We start from the raw sequence: 20,644 nt of genomic DNA on the forward strand, positions 1-20,644 counted from the left end.
CCATGTAAAAATATTAGAAATAATTTAGCAATCACTTTATACAGTAAACAATATACAGTTGGACACTTGAGTGCATTAAGCATTAAAAAAATAAAAAGGTGTTTTGTAATCCTGTACTGTATATGTTGTTAGTATTACTAACCTAAAATGTATCATTTTCATTTTTTCATGCTGACAAAGATGTGCTCTCTAAAACAAGAAAGAAAGGTCTACTAAAGCAGAAATGGATACAGATGTGACTGTGTAATATTTTTTTCTGATTGAAATGTATGCATTCTCTTGTGGTAGTAAGAGAGTAAACCATCGAAAGTGAACCAAAGTTTTTACATTGAATGATAATGTGGTGCTGATATGAATGGTTTGTCATACTAACATGACCTCTTTTTCATTCAAGTGTGAATACAGTAAGCAATGTGTATTATTAATTATTTGTTTGATGCTCTACATGATGCTTGATGCTTTACTTGATGCTTTTGTTTGATTCTTTACGTGAAGCTATCTCACATAAATACTTCACACAATCTACAGTACCCTGCCTGGATTTTGCGCCTACAGTACTTATCCACTACTACACACTGTTGTCTGTATTTTCATTCCTTTGAGAATGTTTTACGCTTGTCTATGTATCATTTAAACATTATTTATGTATACCATTATTTCATGTTAAAAATGTATGTGTAATGTTTGCTGTAAAATCAAGCACAGGTCTAATAATGCTACTTTAAACTTACTTTTATATGTGACAAGTCAATCATTTTATGTTTTGTAATATTATTATTAAGAAATATATTAATTAAAATATTTCAAATATAATCATGGAATACTTGTCAACAAGAAGAGTTAGCTCTTAACTTTCTCAAATAAGTAATTTGTCTTTGTACAATTTACATCCATTTTTCACTTTCTGTGAAAAATAAACAACCATTAAATGTGAAAGTGATACCAATCCCCATTCTAAAAACACTTTCTATGTTCTTTTACCTATTGACTTTGGAAACAGGTTTTCTAAAAAAATGAATCCTTGCATATATGTTTATATAGTGTTCTGTATTGCTTTTGAAAGGTAGAGAAAAGTTATGACAAAGTATGAAACCATGCAACATATTGCAAATATCACAAAAGTGAAATACAGTATAGCTAAAATAGGTCCAATGGTTAAAATGTTTAACATATTTTTACAATATTTTCTTACTATTATTTCCTGAAAATTGAAAACTAAAATTGAAGTAAAAGTTTCATAAGTATACATGTTATATTTCTTACATTAAAACTAAGAGTTAGAAAATTCTGAAAGTAATGAAAATAGTTTATTTTCCAAATTCTTATATTTGGAAAGTGTTAAGACACTTTTTTCTTACCAAACACATTTTGTCAAGTCAAATACAATTTTAATAATGCTGTGTTTTACACATAATACCTTTTCTACAGTATAATCTTTTACCTCTATTATTGTCAGCTTTATCTCCTTACCATTTTTAGGTGTCTGGGTTGGGCTAGTAAGCCCCAGATGGTTATAGTTGTGTTGATGATTACCTGTAAGAAAAGCAGACAAAGTGACATTATTGGACAATGTAAAACGACAGTAGTAATAACTCTTATTAAGGAGTGGAGTTTCTATCTTCTATTTCGTTTTTCTGTACAAGCATATTTTTATCTTCTTGTATACAGTATTTCTATTTTTCACCACATTTTAAAACCTATAGACAATGGTGGGCTAATTCTGTCCTAACATTGTACAGCAGCTCGAAGACCAACTTAAGAAAGAGTGTCTGATGACAAATATCATGACTTTCTAGAACAGGGGTCCAGATAATACTAGTGCAGCCTCCTTACATTTTCATAAGGTGGGGATTTGTCCTGGCAGCCAAGAACTCATCACCGTCTCCTTGCTACCCTTTTCACAAAATATACACTGGGAAAAGTTTGTTTCACACAACTGCTGTTTTTACTCACTTGTAGATGTCTAAGATCTTGTTTGCTTTTTCTTTTTGGCAACTTGATGCACTTCTTTAGTTACGTTACAGTACAAGATATTATGATCAGTCCTTTGGGGTTTGAAAGTATTCCAAAAATGAAGAAGGGTACCCCTGTTTTAGAGAGATGACATTGGGTTTGCATAGAGTATTCACACCTTTAGCAAGTGTGAATGCAGCACAAAGTCAAAGAAATCAATTACTAAATAGGGAAAAAAAACATCAAAACTGTTACAGACAAAAAGGACGGCACTTGTTAATTTAAAACCATACATGAATATGTGGAACTGGGTGGAAAATAATGTATATAAAACACTACAACAGCATATACATTATTCACAGCTTCTTTTGGAATGTATGAGTCTGTCTTAAATGAACACTAAGATACATTATTTAAAGCAGGAGTAGGATCATCTGCTTCACGCTGTTTTTTGACAAACATTTAATTATGATCCCAAAACAATAGTGCTATGAAATGCCCCATAACATACGATCCAGTTTTATTTTTCATTGTAAGCATTGGCTTTATTGTAGCCTAGCAATTAATCCAATACCTTAAAAAAGTCTAACATGTCTGAATGTTTTCAGGTCTGTAACCAAAATTAGATAAAGGGAACCTGAGTAAACACATTTTTTTACTTATTTCATTTATTTAATGAACAAAGTTATTCAACACCAACTGGCACTGTGTGAAATTGTGTAATTGTGTAATTGCCCCCTTAGTTAAATCAACCCAAGAGGTAATTTAGAGTCAGCTGATTGAATACAGCCAGGCTTGATTACAGCCAGCCCTGCTCAATATAAACCTCACTTATTTTGACCCTTACCATCAGAGTCAAGTTGCCAGCACAAAGATTCAACAAGCACATTATGGCACAATCAAAGGAAATTTATGAAGAGAGAAGAAAAAAGTTGTTGATATCTATCAGTCTGGAAAGGATTACAAAAGCCATTTCTAAGGCTCTGGGACTCCACCAAACCACAGTGAGAGCTTTCCAAATGGAGAACACTGGAACAGTAGTGAATCTTCTCAAAATTTCTCCCAATGGTGCAGTGTAAAAATCACCCAGGAAGTCACAAAGGATCCTAAAATAACATCCAAAGAACTACAGGCTTCTCTTGCCTCAGCTAAGGTCAGTGTTCATGACTCCGCAATCAGAAAGAGACTAGGCTAAAATGGGCTCCGTGGGAGAGTAGCAAGGCAGAAACCACTTCTAACCAAGAAGAACATAAATGTTTGTCTCTTGCCAAGAAGTACCTGGATGATTCCCAAGCCTTTTGGGAGAATGTTCTATGGATAGATTAATCAAAAGTTTAACTTTTTGGACGACATGGGTCCCATTATGTCTGGCATAAAGCAAACACAGTAAGAACATCATACCAACAGTCAAACATGGTGGTGGTAGTGTGATGGAGTGGGGATGTTTTGCTGCCTCAGGACCTAGATGAATTGCCATAATTGAAGGAACCATGAATTCTGCTCTGTATCAGAAAATTCTTAGGGAGAATGTCAGGTCATCCGTCCATGAGCTGAACTGAAGTGTAGACAAGATAATGATCCAAAACACAAAACCAAGTCCACATCAGAATGGCTGAAAAGAAGCAAAATTAAAGTTTTGGAGTGGCCTAGTCATAGCCCAAACCTAAACCCAATAGAAATACTGTGGCAGGACCTGAAACGAGCAGTTCATGCTCGAAGACCTACCAATGTTTCTGAATTAAAACAATTCTGTGAGGATGAGTGTGCTAAAATTCCTCCACAATGATGTGAAAGAACTACAGGAAACGTTTGGTTGCAGTCATTGCAGGTAAAGGTGGTGCAACCAGTTATTAATTACTTTTTCACACAGGGAATATGGGTGTTGGATAATTTTGTTTAATAAATAAATGAAATAATAATAATAAAACAGTGTTATTTGTTCACTCAGGTTCCCTTTATCTAATACTAGATTTTGTCTAAAGATCTGAAAACATCCAGTGACAAATATGCAATAATAGAGGAAATCAAAGAAAAAATACTTTTTCACGGCACTGTTTCAATCTAGTGAGTTTACTTAATCAGATCGTCTTGCATCTAAAATGCAAATCCCAGCTCTAAATCCCCTTAAATTACATAATTAAATATTGATACCAAAGCTCAGACAGTACGACCCTGTTTTATTAGTTCATTGCATTTCTAAAGGCACATTAAATCCCAGCTATTCTGAGCCAACCCAGAATCCAGTGAAAAAAATTATGATAAATTAAGTAGAGTGCTGTAGTGCGTTAATTTGGACTCTGTAGTTGAGGTGTTTAAAAATGCATTGAGTTCACTGGTTTCACATCAATTTTGATCAGTCATTTATCCCTGAGGTGTGAGAGCCTTTAGCCACAAGACAATGTTTACAGTGACTCAAGCAAGGTGGACTTGGTTCTTTTTTATTTTTCATAGAGTAATGCAGCATTCAGACTCCTAAAAGTGCAGATGCTATACTTCAAGAATATTACAAATCTTTAATTTTACAAAAATGGAGAGATATTGGTATACCTAAATTCTTTAAATATATATCCAGATATATACAGTATATTGTGGATATTCTCATTTACCTTTAATGAAACTTAAAAATGTCTGTATATTGACCACATTGCTGTCATGTGCATTCTTAACCTCTCTGCAAGCTTGCAGATGTGTTCTACTGAGAAGAGGTTAAAAAATTAAAGATAATTAAGAGATGCGAAGATACTAATACAAGGTTTAAATAACCCAACATGAGACAAATCTTGATTTATTCTTGATTATTTGAATAGCTCAGACATTCTGACCAAATGCTATTAAGAAAATATTTTATTTCTATGTAGGCAGACTAAAACTCAAAAGAAGCACTGCCTAGAACTATTATGATATAATTATATCTCTGAATCACAGTTTTTCATGACTTAATCTTGTAATTTCAAAATGCACTATACTGAGACATTTAACACCAAATGACCATAATTTCATAAAGGTCACGTAAATTTATTGTGAAAATCGTAAACTCTGTATTTCAGTAAGCACCATTGCCCAGTTTGTTTCATCCAGGAACCAATTAGTGCCATTGAAAAAGCTTAGGTTACATGAACTCAATTAAAGTGTTTTTTGCAGAGTACATCTATATGCAATATATACATTTTATGATATTTGACGCTGCTGGGCTGGATTATTAAATTGTTGTAATTCATCTCAGGCTTTGTAGGATTCAATTGGAGAGTGATTGTTTAGATGGACAGGAAAAAATCAGACATGTCAAACAATTGTCTCTCTCTGCTCTCTCAGGAGCTGTGAAAGAAATGCAGCAGAGACAAGATAAGTGTTAGCTCCCTGTCAAACTCGCTGCTGAAAAGAAATCTTTACAGTATGTCTGGTCTAATGCTCTAACAAGCTTCAGCCACATGAATAGCCCCATAACAAACTTCAGAAAACCCACAAAGGAAATTACAGTGCTCAAAGAGTACAGTGCTATTGCCTTGCAGAGAAACTCAATTTTGTCTCAGACATTTTGTTTTATCTCTTTTACTGAATACATTTACATTGAAACAACTATATTTTTTTCCCATTGTATGTCACAAATACTTTTTTTAGAATGTTGCTTTCAGACACATTCTTTTATACCCATATAGCGTACTTTAAGGTACAATATGAGACTCAACAGTGATGTCATAATAAGGAAGAGCTTCCTAAGAGCTACAAAGAAGATACTCAGTGGAATTAAGTTTCAATAGGTGATGAATTATTTTATCTTACTCATATTAATGTTTGCCACTGTATACCATTTATAGTGTAAGCTTCACATAAACTACTGTTAATTAATGTAATATTTGACTTTGAATCTAAAGTTTTTTATTTCAAGTTTTGAATTTGTCACTTAAATATCTAATACTTTGCATCTGAACACTCAGAATGCATTATTCGTTTTTGTTTGCTTCCTGAAAGCTAATAGATTCTGATGAGTTAAGTCTGAAAATTAAAGATTCAGAAAATACAAGTGTTGGATTCAGTAATCATTGCCCTTTTTGGATTCATATAAAACAGCACACAAGACCTTGGTCCCCAGTTTGGCCAGATACAATGCTTTTAGTTGGTTTTGGATTGAAATAATTGAATAAAATGTGCAAAGAGATGCTAATTATAATATTACGTAGATAGATTCCTTGTTACCCAGCCACATGACACAAATAATGCAAACAACATTTGATGTTTACATAAACCTAGAGCAAACACAGGTGTAATTAATAAAAAGTGACTCACTCACATTTCTTACTCAAATTGTAAGAGTATGGTTGAGAAAACTTATGTTCTGAGAATAAAAGTGGGTGAAGGTAGAATCTGTTTTTTCAACCACAATATTTATTAAAGCAAAGACAAAATGGAGCATTTGAGGATTTTCATCTAAAACCTAGAAAGCCAGATAATCCTTGAAATGTAGATATCATCGATTACAATAATTCTTTCAAACAGGACCTCAGTTATCCCCTGCCCATTTCTGCTGAACACTTATCTCTGTATATGCCTTAGTAAGCAATCACTACCAGACATATAGCTGATCTTTAAAAGCAGCAAAGTCCAGCTGTAAGAGACCATACATATCCAACAATCAAAACATACACCTGTATGTAAAATCTCTAATATCTCAAATCTCCAATTATAATATTACAATAAATCCTACACTCTGTCCACACTACTCACTCACACTGTGGCGTTAGCATCCTGTTAGTCTATCTCAGAGGTGTGTCATAAGGTCCTGAGCCAAAATGGCAGCCATGATTTTTTCACACCAAAATGAAGCAAGTCTGAAGAAAACTACTGCAGTTCAAGTAAGACTTTTTAGTTCTAAGATATTTCTGTTTAAAATTCTCTTTACTTAGATATTAACATACTGTACTCTAACTCATAGCATAATACAGTTGCTAACACACATTTCCATTATGATACCAAGTCTTGCTGAGCAACTCTGACAACAAATTAAACCATTTATTTTTTTCCTGCTACAGGTTTTACACAGAAAGCTGGATCCCCTTCACAAAAACAGGTAAGCTACATTTCATTTTGTCTTTTGTATCCAGTCTATTTGGATAGTACAGTGTCTGTAAGCCAGTATAATTATTTAATGTGAGGGATGTTGCTAACATTTAAATGGAGAAAGAGGGAGTAGGGGTCTTCTATTCACAGAATCTCAACAAAATAAAGCTTAATGCAATTTCTAGGTATATTTTAAAGTGTAATTACAACCCGAAGCTACTTTGTTTGAACATAAGTCCGATGTAACAACTAACAAGATTCTTGCTTGTATATTTATATGGTTTTAGTAGGCTCTTGAAAATTAAGTTAAGAAGAAAATAGAAATGTAAAATCAAAGAAAACAAGCAAAATGTGATGGTTATAGGATTTGTACTTCATTTCTTACTCCAGATTCCATATTAACGCCCAGCTACACAAAGCTTTATTTATGTTTGTTTACCAGCCTCTCCATTTTGTATTGTCAATAAATCATGGGAATGACACATATGATTATGCATTATAATAGACAGATGGTATTGCAATGATTCAATACTGTGACATTTATGTACCTATTTTGAAAAGTGCCATTTTTGCAAGAGCCACAGTTTAACAACAGAAATAAACCTTAAATAAGAAAAAGATAAAAAAGTGGAAGTAAAAAGACATGGACTATCAGTGCTGTCAATCTAATACAGCAGACCCTGGATATATTACTGTTTTTGGTGATTGGATGAGTTACCAAGTAGGCAGCTGAGAGACTAGATAAAGATGACTGACAGCAATTGAAATCCAAAAAGTGAAAGTCCTATGAAAGCCTTCTGAAAATAATTAGGAGCTAAGACTTGCAGTCCTTTTATGTATGATAAACACAAACTGGAAAGTGTCAGTTTTGAATTCCCTTTAAAAACGTAAACAAGGTCACCACTGAACATTTGCATGAACAGCTGTGTAGCCTACAGTAATCTGTTACCTTACGTCACCCACAGGAGTCATGAGAATCTGAATTAGTCGTGATGCACAAATGGTCTCTTAGATTTTCCAACAGGCAAGAAAAGTAGCAATATCAGAGGGTAATAAAACAAAGTGCATTAAAATTCTGTCAGACAGAAAATAATCACACATACAGTACACAAAAGCAGAAGTTTTTCTGGTCAGGCTTTTTCAGGTGCTCAGGGGCTTCTTAGCCGTTAGGACTTATACTATACTATAGGGAGTTTAGGGGATTAAAAATAGGACTGCTTTCAATCAATATGAATGTGGAAATATATACAGTACCCTGATGTCAAACAGAAAAGATTCTGATAACAACATAAGGCACATATAAGAATATGGTTTCATGTATGACTTCTTATTAAATAAAATACCACAAAAGACAAATGAGTTATCAAAATCTACTGCTAATCTTTTTTATGGTTCAGCCTTATAATTCTACATAGTATTTGCATTATATGGGTTTTCAAAAACAAAACAAATCAGGATGGTTAACCCAAGACAACCCTGTAATTCTGGCTGACATTAAAGTACTAGGAAAGATACATCATTCTAAGACCTGCATTTATAGATAATTAGAAAACTGAAGAGGTGGCAACTTAGCATGGCACTGTAAAATAAACACGTTTTGGATTTATAAATATAGGCATGAAGAACAGCTATGAAAATGTTTATGCAAACAAAAAGCTGATTGCATTCTGTAGGTGTTTGTGAACAAATCATTGAAACACCTACAGGGTGTTGCACTAGATACAAAGTTTTGAAAGGAGTAATGGATAAAGCAATAATCAGGAAACCTAGGGCTATTCAAAATGTAGACCTTTGATTAGACAATACTTATGTCAATTGCAGAAATGAAAACACTAGCTAGTAGTATACAATAATGATAAACATCTCTGAAGTGTAGTGTGGGTTTCATGTGCCTTACTGCATCTCAATGTTTTATGAGGGAAGACCTTGTTCTGCATTGTTAGGCCTATTAGCATTGTCCACTACCACTCTATTATTAATATCTGATCAATCACAAATAACAGAAAAGTGAAATCATAACCCCAGGGTAAAAAAAATAAAATTACAAGTATTGTTAAGTACAGGCTGTACAGTAAGTGATTCTTATCAAACCTGCCTCTTTTCAAACAGACCTTAATTCAGGCATATACAAAAATGGAAATTAAAGTTACTATCATTTGAAATGTAAATTATCATATTTACTCTGCCATGGGGTTTTCAGCAGTACAAGGGAATTCCCATTTCCTTTGTAAAATAAATACCAAAGATTGCTTATAATATGCTGACAAAGCACTTTCTATTAAAATTAGCATTATGTGCCTAAAATAATTCAACAACTCATATTTATTCATATGGTTTGTATTTTTTAAATCTGGGTCAGTATACTGTGTAGGCTACCCAAACACTCCAACCAAATCTCACTCTACAAGAATCTAAGAAATGTCATATGAAAGAATAAGCTATCAGATGCAATGCTACAACCAGGGTCTGGTCTAGTCTTCTGTTGATTGCTTCATACATCTCCACCAAAGCTAAGCCTTCATTTAAATAAGTGTCTAAAAAATAAACAAAAACATACTTAAAAAAAATGAAAATCCAGCTTGCTCAGGTCCTAAAACAGATAAGTAATTCTTCTGCTCTTTGCACATTTTGGGACAGATCTTTGTTGATGCACATATTGACCCATGAGAGAATGTATATCATTTCAATTGTGACTGTTTAGAGCACGTTAAAAAATGAGATAAGTCAGTCAGGATTTAAGGAAATGGAATTCAGGGATAAGAACTCAAATCTACGAAGGTTCATAACAAAGGATCTCTACTGCATTGACAAATGTTTCTGATGGATTTTTCTATTGCTAGTGTGACCTCCAGGAAGGTCAGCTCATTCCTCAGATGGCTCATTGAACAATGCAATGAACTATGACCTACAACCTGCTGCCAGGATGATTTGATGTTCATTGGAAAGCAAGAAACACAAGCACAAAGTGCAATTCTTAAGTGCCTGAAGGTTTACCTATTTGTTAAAGTGCATCTTATATCCAAAAAGTTATATCTTCCAAAACAAACATAATCATGCAGTCCAAACAATAATAGACACTAAACTAGGTAGTGTGTTTAGACTGTGTAGGCAAGAAGACTGAACTCGTGATCATACATTAGAGGGTGTGTGATATATTTCTTCAGTACTTCCACAATTTTTAATACTTTTATGGATTCAACTAAATTTTCATAACAGTTATGATTAACTTATTTAGTGACTTGAAAAATATTCAGACTCTTCCTAGGTGTCCCATTTTGTGAAATTACAAACTGATGGATACATTTTTTTTAAAACTTAATATTAAGTTCAAAATTTGAATGCTCAGACTAAAGACTTACAGAAAGATACAGTAAGTGTCAACAAAATCTAAAGAGGAAAAAAAGAGAAAATGTTCTATTGTCATTGTATATGTTGATTGTCAGCGTTCAGATCAGTGAACTCAATATTCGATGGAAGCACCTTTGGCAGCAATTACCCTAAAAGAGTGTAGTTACTGTAAAAGGCTGCAAGTTTCTACCAGCTTTGCACTCCAATTTGATACAATTTTTCGCAGCAGATCTGCCAAAGCTCTCTCAAGCTGCTTTGGAATCAAACAGCAATTTGTAGTTTTCACTTCCTTCCACATGCGATTCAAGTCAGGACGTTGATTGGGCCACACAGGAACAATCACTTTCTCATTCTTAAACCACTCCAGGTTTGGTTTTTTACTTTGTCCTAGTGAAAAGTAAATATTTGTCAATCTATGTTCCCATCAGTCTTGACTAGCTTCCCAGTCCCTATTGATGAGAAGCACACTTATAACCACAATGCTTGACAGTAGGGACAGTGGTGTCTGACTCACTATGTTGGGTTTGCATCAGATGTAATACCTTGCATTCAGACCAAAAAGTTTGTCTGACCACAAAACCTTTTGCCACATGTTTGCAGTATCACTTACATGCTTTATTGCAAACTCCATGATGGATTTGAGATGGATTTTTCACTCTACTTTGTGGAGTGACAGGGATGTTGTTGACCCATGGACATTTACTCCATTATTCTCAGCCACTGAACTCTGTAACTCTTAAAATCACTGTTGCCTAATGGTGGTATCCCTAACCATTTCACTCCTTGCCAGGCTATTCAGTTCAGAGAGACATTCTCATCTAGGCAAGTCTGGGTGCTTTCTGCTTCTTAATGATCAACTTCACAGATATATACAAGAGATATAAAGGGTGAAATGTTCTTCTACATTTTTATTTTTGGTCTGTGCCTTTCTATAGCTTTATGCCTGACACGTTTAGAAAGCTCCTTAGTCATCACAGTTGAATCTTTGCTGAACAAAAGGACCTTAGAAAGATACGTTATTTATTCTAAAATTATGTGAATCACTATTATTGCACACCGACAGAGGCCACTCAATTGTGAGTAATTTTGTGTACCTAAATTAATTTAGCTTTACTGCAGCAAAGGGTTTTAATACTTATGTAATCATAACTTTTCCATTTTACTTTTATATTAATTATGAAATTATATTATTTAACTTTTTTGGGGGGGAGGGGGGGTTGCTTTGAATATAGGGAGTAGGTTGAGTATATATGAATTGTGACTTAAGTGTCATGACTGCAAATTTTAAAGCAACAAAATGTGAAATCTATGCAAGGTTCTGATTTTTTTTAATTTTTCCCTTCAGGTCCAGTGTGTAACTACATGTTTACCCAAATATGAGAAGCACTTTTTTAATTCAAATGTCAGGGTGGTGTAATTGGCCTGGAGCTTATAATAAAAAAAAAACTAGAAATTGATCTGGTTGTCAACATATTTACCACATGAGTGCAGAACAGTGTTGAACTGTTTGTAAGTATTGTCTCTTGGGGATGGTTCCATTTGTTAATATTGGAGAAAGACTGTCCTAATAAACATGGTGCTCAACTGGGGGAAAAAAATAGGATCTGAACACTTGGCAGAGGTCTGGGGTTCTCTGGTTAAGTCAAGATGCATACCTTGTTTGTAAATATTGTTATTTGTATGTTGTATGTTGCTTACTGTCTGTACTGCATTATTAATAAACAAAAAAATAGTAACATACTGCCATTTTGCTTAGGTTGTTGTGGTGATCGAGTGATTTTATATTCATTTTTAGTTATCCAAAATGAACAAGAGATCACAGTACACTTTTAAATTCAAGAAGGAGGAGATCCTGTGTTCAGAACAGCATGGGAATCGTCAGGCTGAAAGGCAGTTTGGAGTGGATTCACAGTCAAAACGTATATTATAAAGTTTAAAGCCCTCAAGGTAGCCACACAGCTAAACATTCCAGTTCATGAATTCAGAGTGTCCCGTGCCTGGATAACATTTTCATGAGGAGGAATAGGTTTTATCATTGTGCTCTTGTCCTAATCATTTTGCCTTACACTAGGTAATGCTGCAAATCATTTTGCTTTAATCTCATCTATCCGAAGAATCCTCATATCCGTAACCCCTTCCCCCCATTTCTTCCAGATACGAGGGAGTTTGCTGTATTTTTTGCATTTTATCTTTTAATTTCCTCTCTTTTTTTTATTTAAATCCAAAAGAACATTTTTCAATTTTATCATTCCTTTTCAGAAAGGTAGCTTGTGTTTCGTAAAGTTCTTTTTTACAATTTCCACAGTCCAAATTTCTGGATGCTATTTATAATCAGGGGAAGCTTACATTTGGGTAAAAATGAAGTTAAAGAAGTTAAACACAACATTAATGTTTAGAGAAGCAAAATGATCTTCTACACAAACTGTATCACGATTGTTAACAAATGAATGATTATTAAAAATAGTTACCATTGACAATCAGCAGTAGATGTTCTTGTCGTAAAAAAATTTGTTTTCACCTCTTCATATATTATAGCAAACATTTAAGAAAATGATTTAATAAAATAGTTGTGGTTTTAACAAGCACCAGGAAAGGAAACAAGTATAATTAATTGTGTCAAAAAAACAACTAAAGATTTCTATCTGCCATTTGATATGAAATCTTTATTAAGGAGTAAAATAAAGATTCCTGCAATTTAAAGTTTAGCAACAGTTCACTTAAAAAAACCAAACTGTTCCTTTTTATTAGTTCCATTCCATTTGTTCATTTGACTTACTACTTTGGCTTCCTAGAAGAACAGGAACTTGAAGGTTCAGCTACAAATTAGTTGCATCAACGAGTTGCTAGCAAGGATAAGCACAGATATATCTGATGTCTTCTTTAATTATTAAGAAGTAACATCATTCATAGCTGCCTTTATCCTGGCCTTAGCAGGTCTCTTCGTGACTGAGGAGGTCACAGCATGGACTAAAAGCTCTGGAAGACAAAGATGTTGACAAAGGACTTTAGCAGTAGGACGTTAGCTCCAATCCAGGCTTCCACCAGTCCGGCAAAATTTGAGTGTTGGCCATGACCCAGTCTTTGTAATTCTTCATCATCTTGTTCAAAACCCCAGTACCCAAGGATTTGTTTCAGCCATCTGGTTTGCTCATCCATTACAAGACACAAATTCCTTAAAGCACACACAGGTACAAATCAGCCCGGATAATCACTGAGCTACTGTAGGTTTAATATGCATGCCTACCGCAATGTGACTGCAACTGCACCGGCCACTGCAGGTCTCCTAGAAGACAGAATCAGGCAAAATGGGTAGATTGGAGTTCAACTTGCTATAAGAAAATAAACCATTTAGAAATGATGCCCGTGAGGGTATGACACTATTTTGTCTTTTAGCATATTTCTTTTTAATTTTACTCAAAATCATTTAATTTTATTTCTTCTAGGTTACGTTTCACCCTTTTAACGTGAATCAAAGAACAGCTGCTTTGTATCAGATGGAATGCTGAAGTATAGTTTGTTCATACTGTAGGCATCACACAAACTGGCAAATTGGGAACTGCTACTGTGAAACCCTTGTCCCTTTAGGTTACAGACAACAGATGTAATTGCTACAATACCATTCAGTTATTGAGTGCTAAAGGGCTAATATAAAGCCTTTCAACCTATTTTAGAATTATCTGATCTGAGACTTTGGAGATGGTCAAAAGAGAAAAAAGAGCCATTATATGGCATGCATTTTTGTCTTTTCCACAAAGTTATTAAAAACCATTTTGTAGGCACAATTATTAACATTACATAATTATTTCTTGAACATCATATTCCACAGTTTTAACTCAACATTTTGTTCAAGGGACGTCAGGCTTTGTAAATATTCAGCAAACTGTAACAGCTATGCTCCTCTAATAGGTTTTTAATTATGAAGCAGAAGTTATGTGTATAGTGACAATTAGCCAGACAAATGTTTTAAACAAGAACTAAACATGCATTCATGTTGATATATAATTAGTTTCATTTCTTTTATTAAAATATGGTGTTCTTCACTATGCTCTTTCCATATCTGACAGAAAAGAAAATAGAGGAAGCCAACACAATTGTTAATTAAGCAAACCTTTTGGATGCTATTTAAATCTTCCCGAAGACAGCGTTTTTTAAGAATGATGTTAATTAATACGTTTGTTTATATATGTATTATTATTACATGGTATGGTAATAATAACCAGACGTAGTCATATGCAATTGTAACATATTATGTAAACCTGTACATATAAATCTGACAGCAGAAGCTAGTACACTGGCACTTAAAATGCTTGAAAGATCTGCCTACATAGAAATAAAAAGAAAACATATTTAAAATGGAATAACAAGAGTAAACAGCTGAACATTAAGATAAATAAGCACTAGTCATCATACAACATGCTTTTCAAAAGAAAGGCAGGAATTCACTGAGGGTTACATTGATGCCATTAATCCAAGAATGACAAAGTCAGTTTATAACTGTGAACAAAGGTTCCTAGGGTGAATAACTTTGATCTGTCTCTATTGATTATGTATCTGCTTTTTTTCTAACGTCTTTTAGTCATGGTAATTATTATTTATACACCTGTGGTGCACTGCTGAAGGTACAGGAATCAGAAGTCGTCTGCCTCTTTGTAACTCATGTACAGTACATCAAAGCTCATACTTGCATAACAGGTTGCCACAAATCCTTTTGCCAGTTCATGTCAAGACAGAAATTATTAAATGCAAAAAAAACAGTGTATGTATACTTCTGTACCAACCTCTCTGAAAGGCCTTGTATAGAGCTTGCAATCTGAGGTCATAAGAACATGAACAGGTGATACAGACTTATCTTACTGCAGGATTATGTCAATATCCTCACAGAGAGACAACCAGAGGTTGGTAGATCACAAGTATATTAAGAACAGTTTCTCAAATGCAGACACTGCTAAATTTATAGTCTCTCAGCATAAGATTCCAAATCCATTAAGGTTCTTCAGTACGCCTTTTACTATGCCCTTTAAGAATTAATCAACACTGGAGAGATGAGATGATGTTCTTGTTGACTTACTGTATGTGTTCTTACAGTTCTTACAATTGTAATATATTCAATAGAAAGAAATATAGTTGAGACCAAGTGGACCACAAGCACTTTTGAAGAAGGAAAAAAATAATTATATTTAAAGTAAAAAGAATGATTCTTGTTAATATCTGCATACAGTATATATTAACATGACAGTAAAACACAAATTGCAAGAATATGCAAAAAACACATCTCACAATTCTAATGAATTAATTGAATTTATTAGCCAGCTGCTGTAGTTACCACAGTATAAAAAGAAAATTAACATCTTACTATGACAACTGGTTGCCTTTGGTAAGTCAGCATCCATTATACAGTTAGTTTTGTTTTATATTTGTGGAAATGTTTTCATTTGCCTTAACTTGAATTTAGCCAATGCAATAGCACATCCACATAATATGAAATAGCTGGTTCTGGACAGTAAATTAAGCAATGAAAGAAATATGTTTCTGTTATTTAATTTTTGCTTTTTGTAAATAACCATTTGCATAATCTATTGGTTTATATTTCTTGCAAGTATGAAATATTACCTGCTCTTTAGCCTGCAAGAGCTCTCTTTTCCTCCTATTGTAGTATGGTCTTATGGTAAAACATGCCACACCTTCCTATATACTACAAAAAATATGTTCCTCTGGCCTAATAATAGCAAAACCAATACACTGTATTAATGAAGATGCATTTACTGCACTATAAACTGAGCTAGAACAGCTTTTAGGATACCTGGCCTACCTTTAATCATTGTGGAATAATTCACATACAATCGGACGGTTACAACTATACATTTTGATAAATTGTGCTGCTATATGTAACTTCAATTCATAGACTTGGAATCTATTGTATACTCTATGAGTCAGTACACAGAAACTTTTTAACAGTGAGTCACAAGAGGATTGCATTAGTGCTTTTCATTTCTCGTAGTAGGATATCCACACATTTACAGTAAATGATTGTTTGGTTTCTTTGAATTAAAGTTCATACTAGAAAAAATGACATCATAAAAGCCCAAAATAATTAAACTTAATAGACCATATAAAACCTTATTACTCCAAGGTTAGGACATACAGTATATACTGATTTTAAAACATTTTCTAGACGTTAAAACCTGTCTATGAGTTAGTGCAACCGATTTCTCTTTTACATCCTTTATAAACTTTATAACATATAACTTAGTCCTGGATAATTAAAAGTAGATACTCTGATAAATTAGCAATTGATAACTCAAGTAAGATACCCCTCATTATGTTCAGAAATGATATATCCTTTTTGGCAAGCTTCCAATGGAGCTTTTCAGATTGTGCTCACCACATCTGTTTGTCAAGATGGTGTCTGGAACAGATTTAAAGATTTAGGCAATATTTTAAAAGCAACTTTATTCCCCCCAACATATTATGATAATATGGAACAAAATGTCATCCATGTTAACTCATCTGGTAATTACTCACTGTAGCTACATAACGTGCATCATTGGAGGAGTAATCATAATTTTGCAAACATTTTAGGAAGTTAGAGATGGCTACCCCTTCTATTATAACCCATTGTATTCAGCTATAACTTCCTTTTTCTTCTAAATCACATTTACAATGTTTTTTTTCATCTTCACACTGTCTTAGCTCCTTTTTAAGCCTGATAGTTTGATAGTCTTGGTTGTCAAAACTGTGTCAAGGAATCTCAATGAAAATAACAGTTAACAGTACATTAACAGGCAGTGCAATTATTAATAATAAAATGCATTAATAATAATGGCTTACACTTATATAGCGCTTTTCTGGACACTCCACTCAAAGTGCTTTATAGATAATGGGGACTCCCCTCCACCACCACCAATGTGCAGCCCCACCTGGATGATGTGATGGCAGCCATAGTGTGCCAGTACACTCATCAGCCATCAGTGGGCAGGAGAACAGAGTGATGAAGGCAATTCATAGATGGGGATTATTTGGAGGCCATGATTGGAAAAGGCCAATGGGAATTATTACTCAAATTGTGTACTGTATTTATCCCCCCAAGAAAACTACAGTATATCAATTTCTGATCATAGACTCCAGGTGAAAAATACACATGCATTTTACCAGCAATACCCACATTTAAGACTTCAGCAGTAATTCCTACTGATGAAAAAACACTTTGCCATGCTAAAGCTATGAAAGGATAAAAAAATTACAAATAAAATACTGTTATTGATTTTGTTTTTACGAAGGTCTGTGTTAAAGTAATAAATATGACCAAAGGTATAGAATTGATGTAAATTAATGTGTTCATATTCTATTTGTATTTCTAATTATTAAATTATTTTTATCTACCATGTTTCACATGTGGTTGGAATTCATTAAAACTAAGATCCAAAGGATTATTAAGAAAACCTAAAATAAAAAAGACAGATATTTGGACAAAAAAAAGTATTGCAGAAAATAAATATCTTCTAATATTTGTGCTGTAAAATGTTTGATTACCTGTACTGGATCACTTCAAATGCTGATGCTACTGTTAAGCCATCAAGATTTTAATACATAAGAATATGAAACCAGCTTTTAACAATTTTTTCCTTTCCAGGTCACTGCACAGAAGCACTATTCTTGTTTAGCAAACCTCTATATTTTGACACAGAATGGATTTTGCTGCTGCTGCTGCTGCTGCTGCTGCACCTTCAGTGTAGGATATAAATAATGCATACAGCTTACATAGTTGAATCTTCAAAGTATAGTAGGGCGTCTGAACTATACAAGGTTTCTTTTTTGTTTTTACCAAACACGTTGCTTGCAATCCCCAGATCCTTAGTAAGGCATAATTTGTTTCAGACTTGTACCTGGAAGTGTTTCATCAGGGCTAGAAACTGCAGTTTCTACATCCTAAGACGCACATATTGTTTCTCATACCACAGAACTAGCAAGAAAAATGAATGCATTAGGTTTCATGAATCAAAACAGCTAGTAGCCTGGGCTTTAGTAAGAGACCCAGCAATAAATCTGATATCAAAGGAGCAAGAAAAGATATGAAAATATACTGCTGTGGGCAATGCAAACCAACAATACTTGGTTCTGTTCAGTTAATATAGAAATTGATTAAAGAAGAACCATAACTGCAGATCTGCTTTGGGAGTATTAGGATTTCTTAACTTGCCATTACCTTGGATATTCTCTGAAGAAAATCTGCCAGGGAAATGCTGTGCTAGAGTAATACATTTTGATTTTCATATTAAGTGGTGAGGAGAGTCACAAAGGTCCGGTATTGATATACTTTTAATAACACCGCATATTTTTTCTTTCTTTTGGGGTTAGATCAATCTAGCCATTACAGATTAAGTGGTATTTAAGTCTTTAAACCTCACCTTCCCAGATGCCTCCAAGCTCCCACTACACCAAAATGCCAGACATTTGTAGTGAGAATTTGAATGCTCTTGAGAATCCTGGGGGTAGATATCACCATTCATTCAGCCCTCTTGACTCCTTTGACTTACACTATGAAGTCTGAATCTAGGATCAGTGAGAACACTCTCAGTAATCTGAAGAACATACCACTGTAGCTTTTGTAGTTAGAGCTAGATTCAAACCTCCATCTCAAAGTCACAAAAAGAGTATGAAGGAGTGATGTTATCACAGCAGTTTCATTTTAAGATCACTATGAGATATGTAACAACATTTACATTTCAAATCAATAATAATGAATATGCACAATGCATTTCTTGTGGTATGCAATTACCAATGCTTGTCATGAAATGGCAACAGCTCATGGAAAAAAAAAAACAATACATGACATACCAGAATGACAATGAGTTTATTTCACTTGCATCAAAATAGTCTTCCAAGAAAAAGAAAAATCTCAAAAGCTATGGAGAAACACTGTACTCTTCAGATTACCAGTCAAAACTGTCATAAAAATCTTCAAAAAATTTTGACTGTTTTTTGTATTATGATACGTTTAAAGGAGAATACTTAAATGTATAATATACCACTTTAAACCAGAAACATATATATCAGAGATGAAATAGACAGGCATTTTTTCTAATTTATATTTACTGATATTGCTAAAAAACATGTGCATGTGTTCTATTGTGTGCTTGGTATTTTGTCACAGTTTGTCTCTCACCTACAGTATTTGAGAAACTTCATTTTAGCTTGGCTTGTACTGTTTCTGTTATTTATTAGAAGGAAATAATGGTGAGGAAATGTGTAAAATGCATGATTTCAGTTGTTACATTGGTGGCATTAGAAGCTTTTAGCCAATCATTCTACACTTTTCCTTTATGATCTGTTTGCGGTTCCTTATTTGAAATAGCATATATTCAACACACATGATAAAATATTACATAAAATACAGAATGTAACCCTGAAACATAATAAGATAATAGGCTATTATAGTAATCATCAGGTTATCCTAGTCATCATATCATCACATTTGATCCTTTAGCTAAGTCGGAAAAGAAGGAGGTTTGAGAGCTAAAACATGACCATTTTGCAGATAAACTACTCGATTGCCTTTTTTGTCCTTTTAGAACATTATATTATATTCCAGCATATATTCCAGCCTGATCAGTACCTGGATGGGAGACCTCCTGGGAAAATCTGTTGCTGCTGGAAGAGGTGTTAGTGGGGCCAGCAGGGGGCACTCACCCTGCGGTCCATGTGGGTCCTAATGCCCCAGTATAGTGATGGGGACACTATACTGTAAACAGGCGCCGTCCTTCGGATGAGACGTAAAACCGAGGTCCTGACTCTCTGTGGTCATAAAAAATCCCAGGGCGTTTCTCGAAAAGAGTAGGGGTGTAACCCCGGCGTTCTGGCCAAATTTCCCATTGGCCCTTACCAGTCATGGCCTCCTAACAATCCCCCTCTACAAATTGGCTTAATTACTCTGCTCTCCTCCCCACTGATCGCTAATGTGTGGTGAACGCTCTGGCGCACTATGGCTGCCGTCGCATCATCCAGGTGATGCTGCACATTGATGGTGGTGGAGGGGAGTCCCCATTACCTGTAAAAGCGCTTTGAGTGGAGTGTCCAGAAAAGCGCTATATAAGTGTAAGCAATTTATTATTATTATTATTATTATTATTATTATTATTATTATTATTATTATTATTATTATTATATTAAAGACACTTCAGTGTGGATGTCTGCTTGTGTGCTATTAGTAGCATCTGTCTGAATCATTTCCTCAATGTGAATCGGTTTCTAAACCTCAATCTGTATAGCCCTATTTAATAGGCCACAACAT

The 20,644-nt window shown here is 34.2% G+C and overlaps 1 protein-coding gene across 6 annotated transcripts in view; it reads right to left on the bottom strand.

Annotated features, from left to right (window-relative positions):
• The window catches only part of LOC148652644 (protein shisa-6-like), a 126,403-nt gene that overhangs the window by 15,621 nt on the left and 90,138 nt on the right, over positions 1-20,644 (bottom strand). For 3 of the 6 annotated variants that reach the window (XM_088599624.1, XM_088599621.1, XM_088599620.1), the window contains 2 exons: positions 13,601-13,639; positions 1,471-1,533 (listed from right to left, as the gene is read on the bottom strand). In XM_088599624.1, the coding sequence (XP_088455750.1) occupies positions 1,471-1,533; positions 13,601-13,639 (102 nt within the window). The remainder of the gene's footprint in view (positions 1-1,470; positions 1,534-13,600; positions 13,640-20,644) is intronic. The other 3 variants (XM_088599625.1, XM_088599623.1, XM_088599622.1) reach the window with 1 other exon arrangement.

Source organism: Lepisosteus platostomus, chromosome 11 (assembly GCF_059453375.1).
Source record: "Lepisosteus platostomus isolate fLepPlt1 chromosome 11, fLepPlt1.hap1, whole genome shotgun sequence".
Lineage (NCBI taxonomy): Eukaryota > Metazoa > Chordata > Actinopteri > Semionotiformes > Lepisosteidae > Lepisosteus > Lepisosteus platostomus.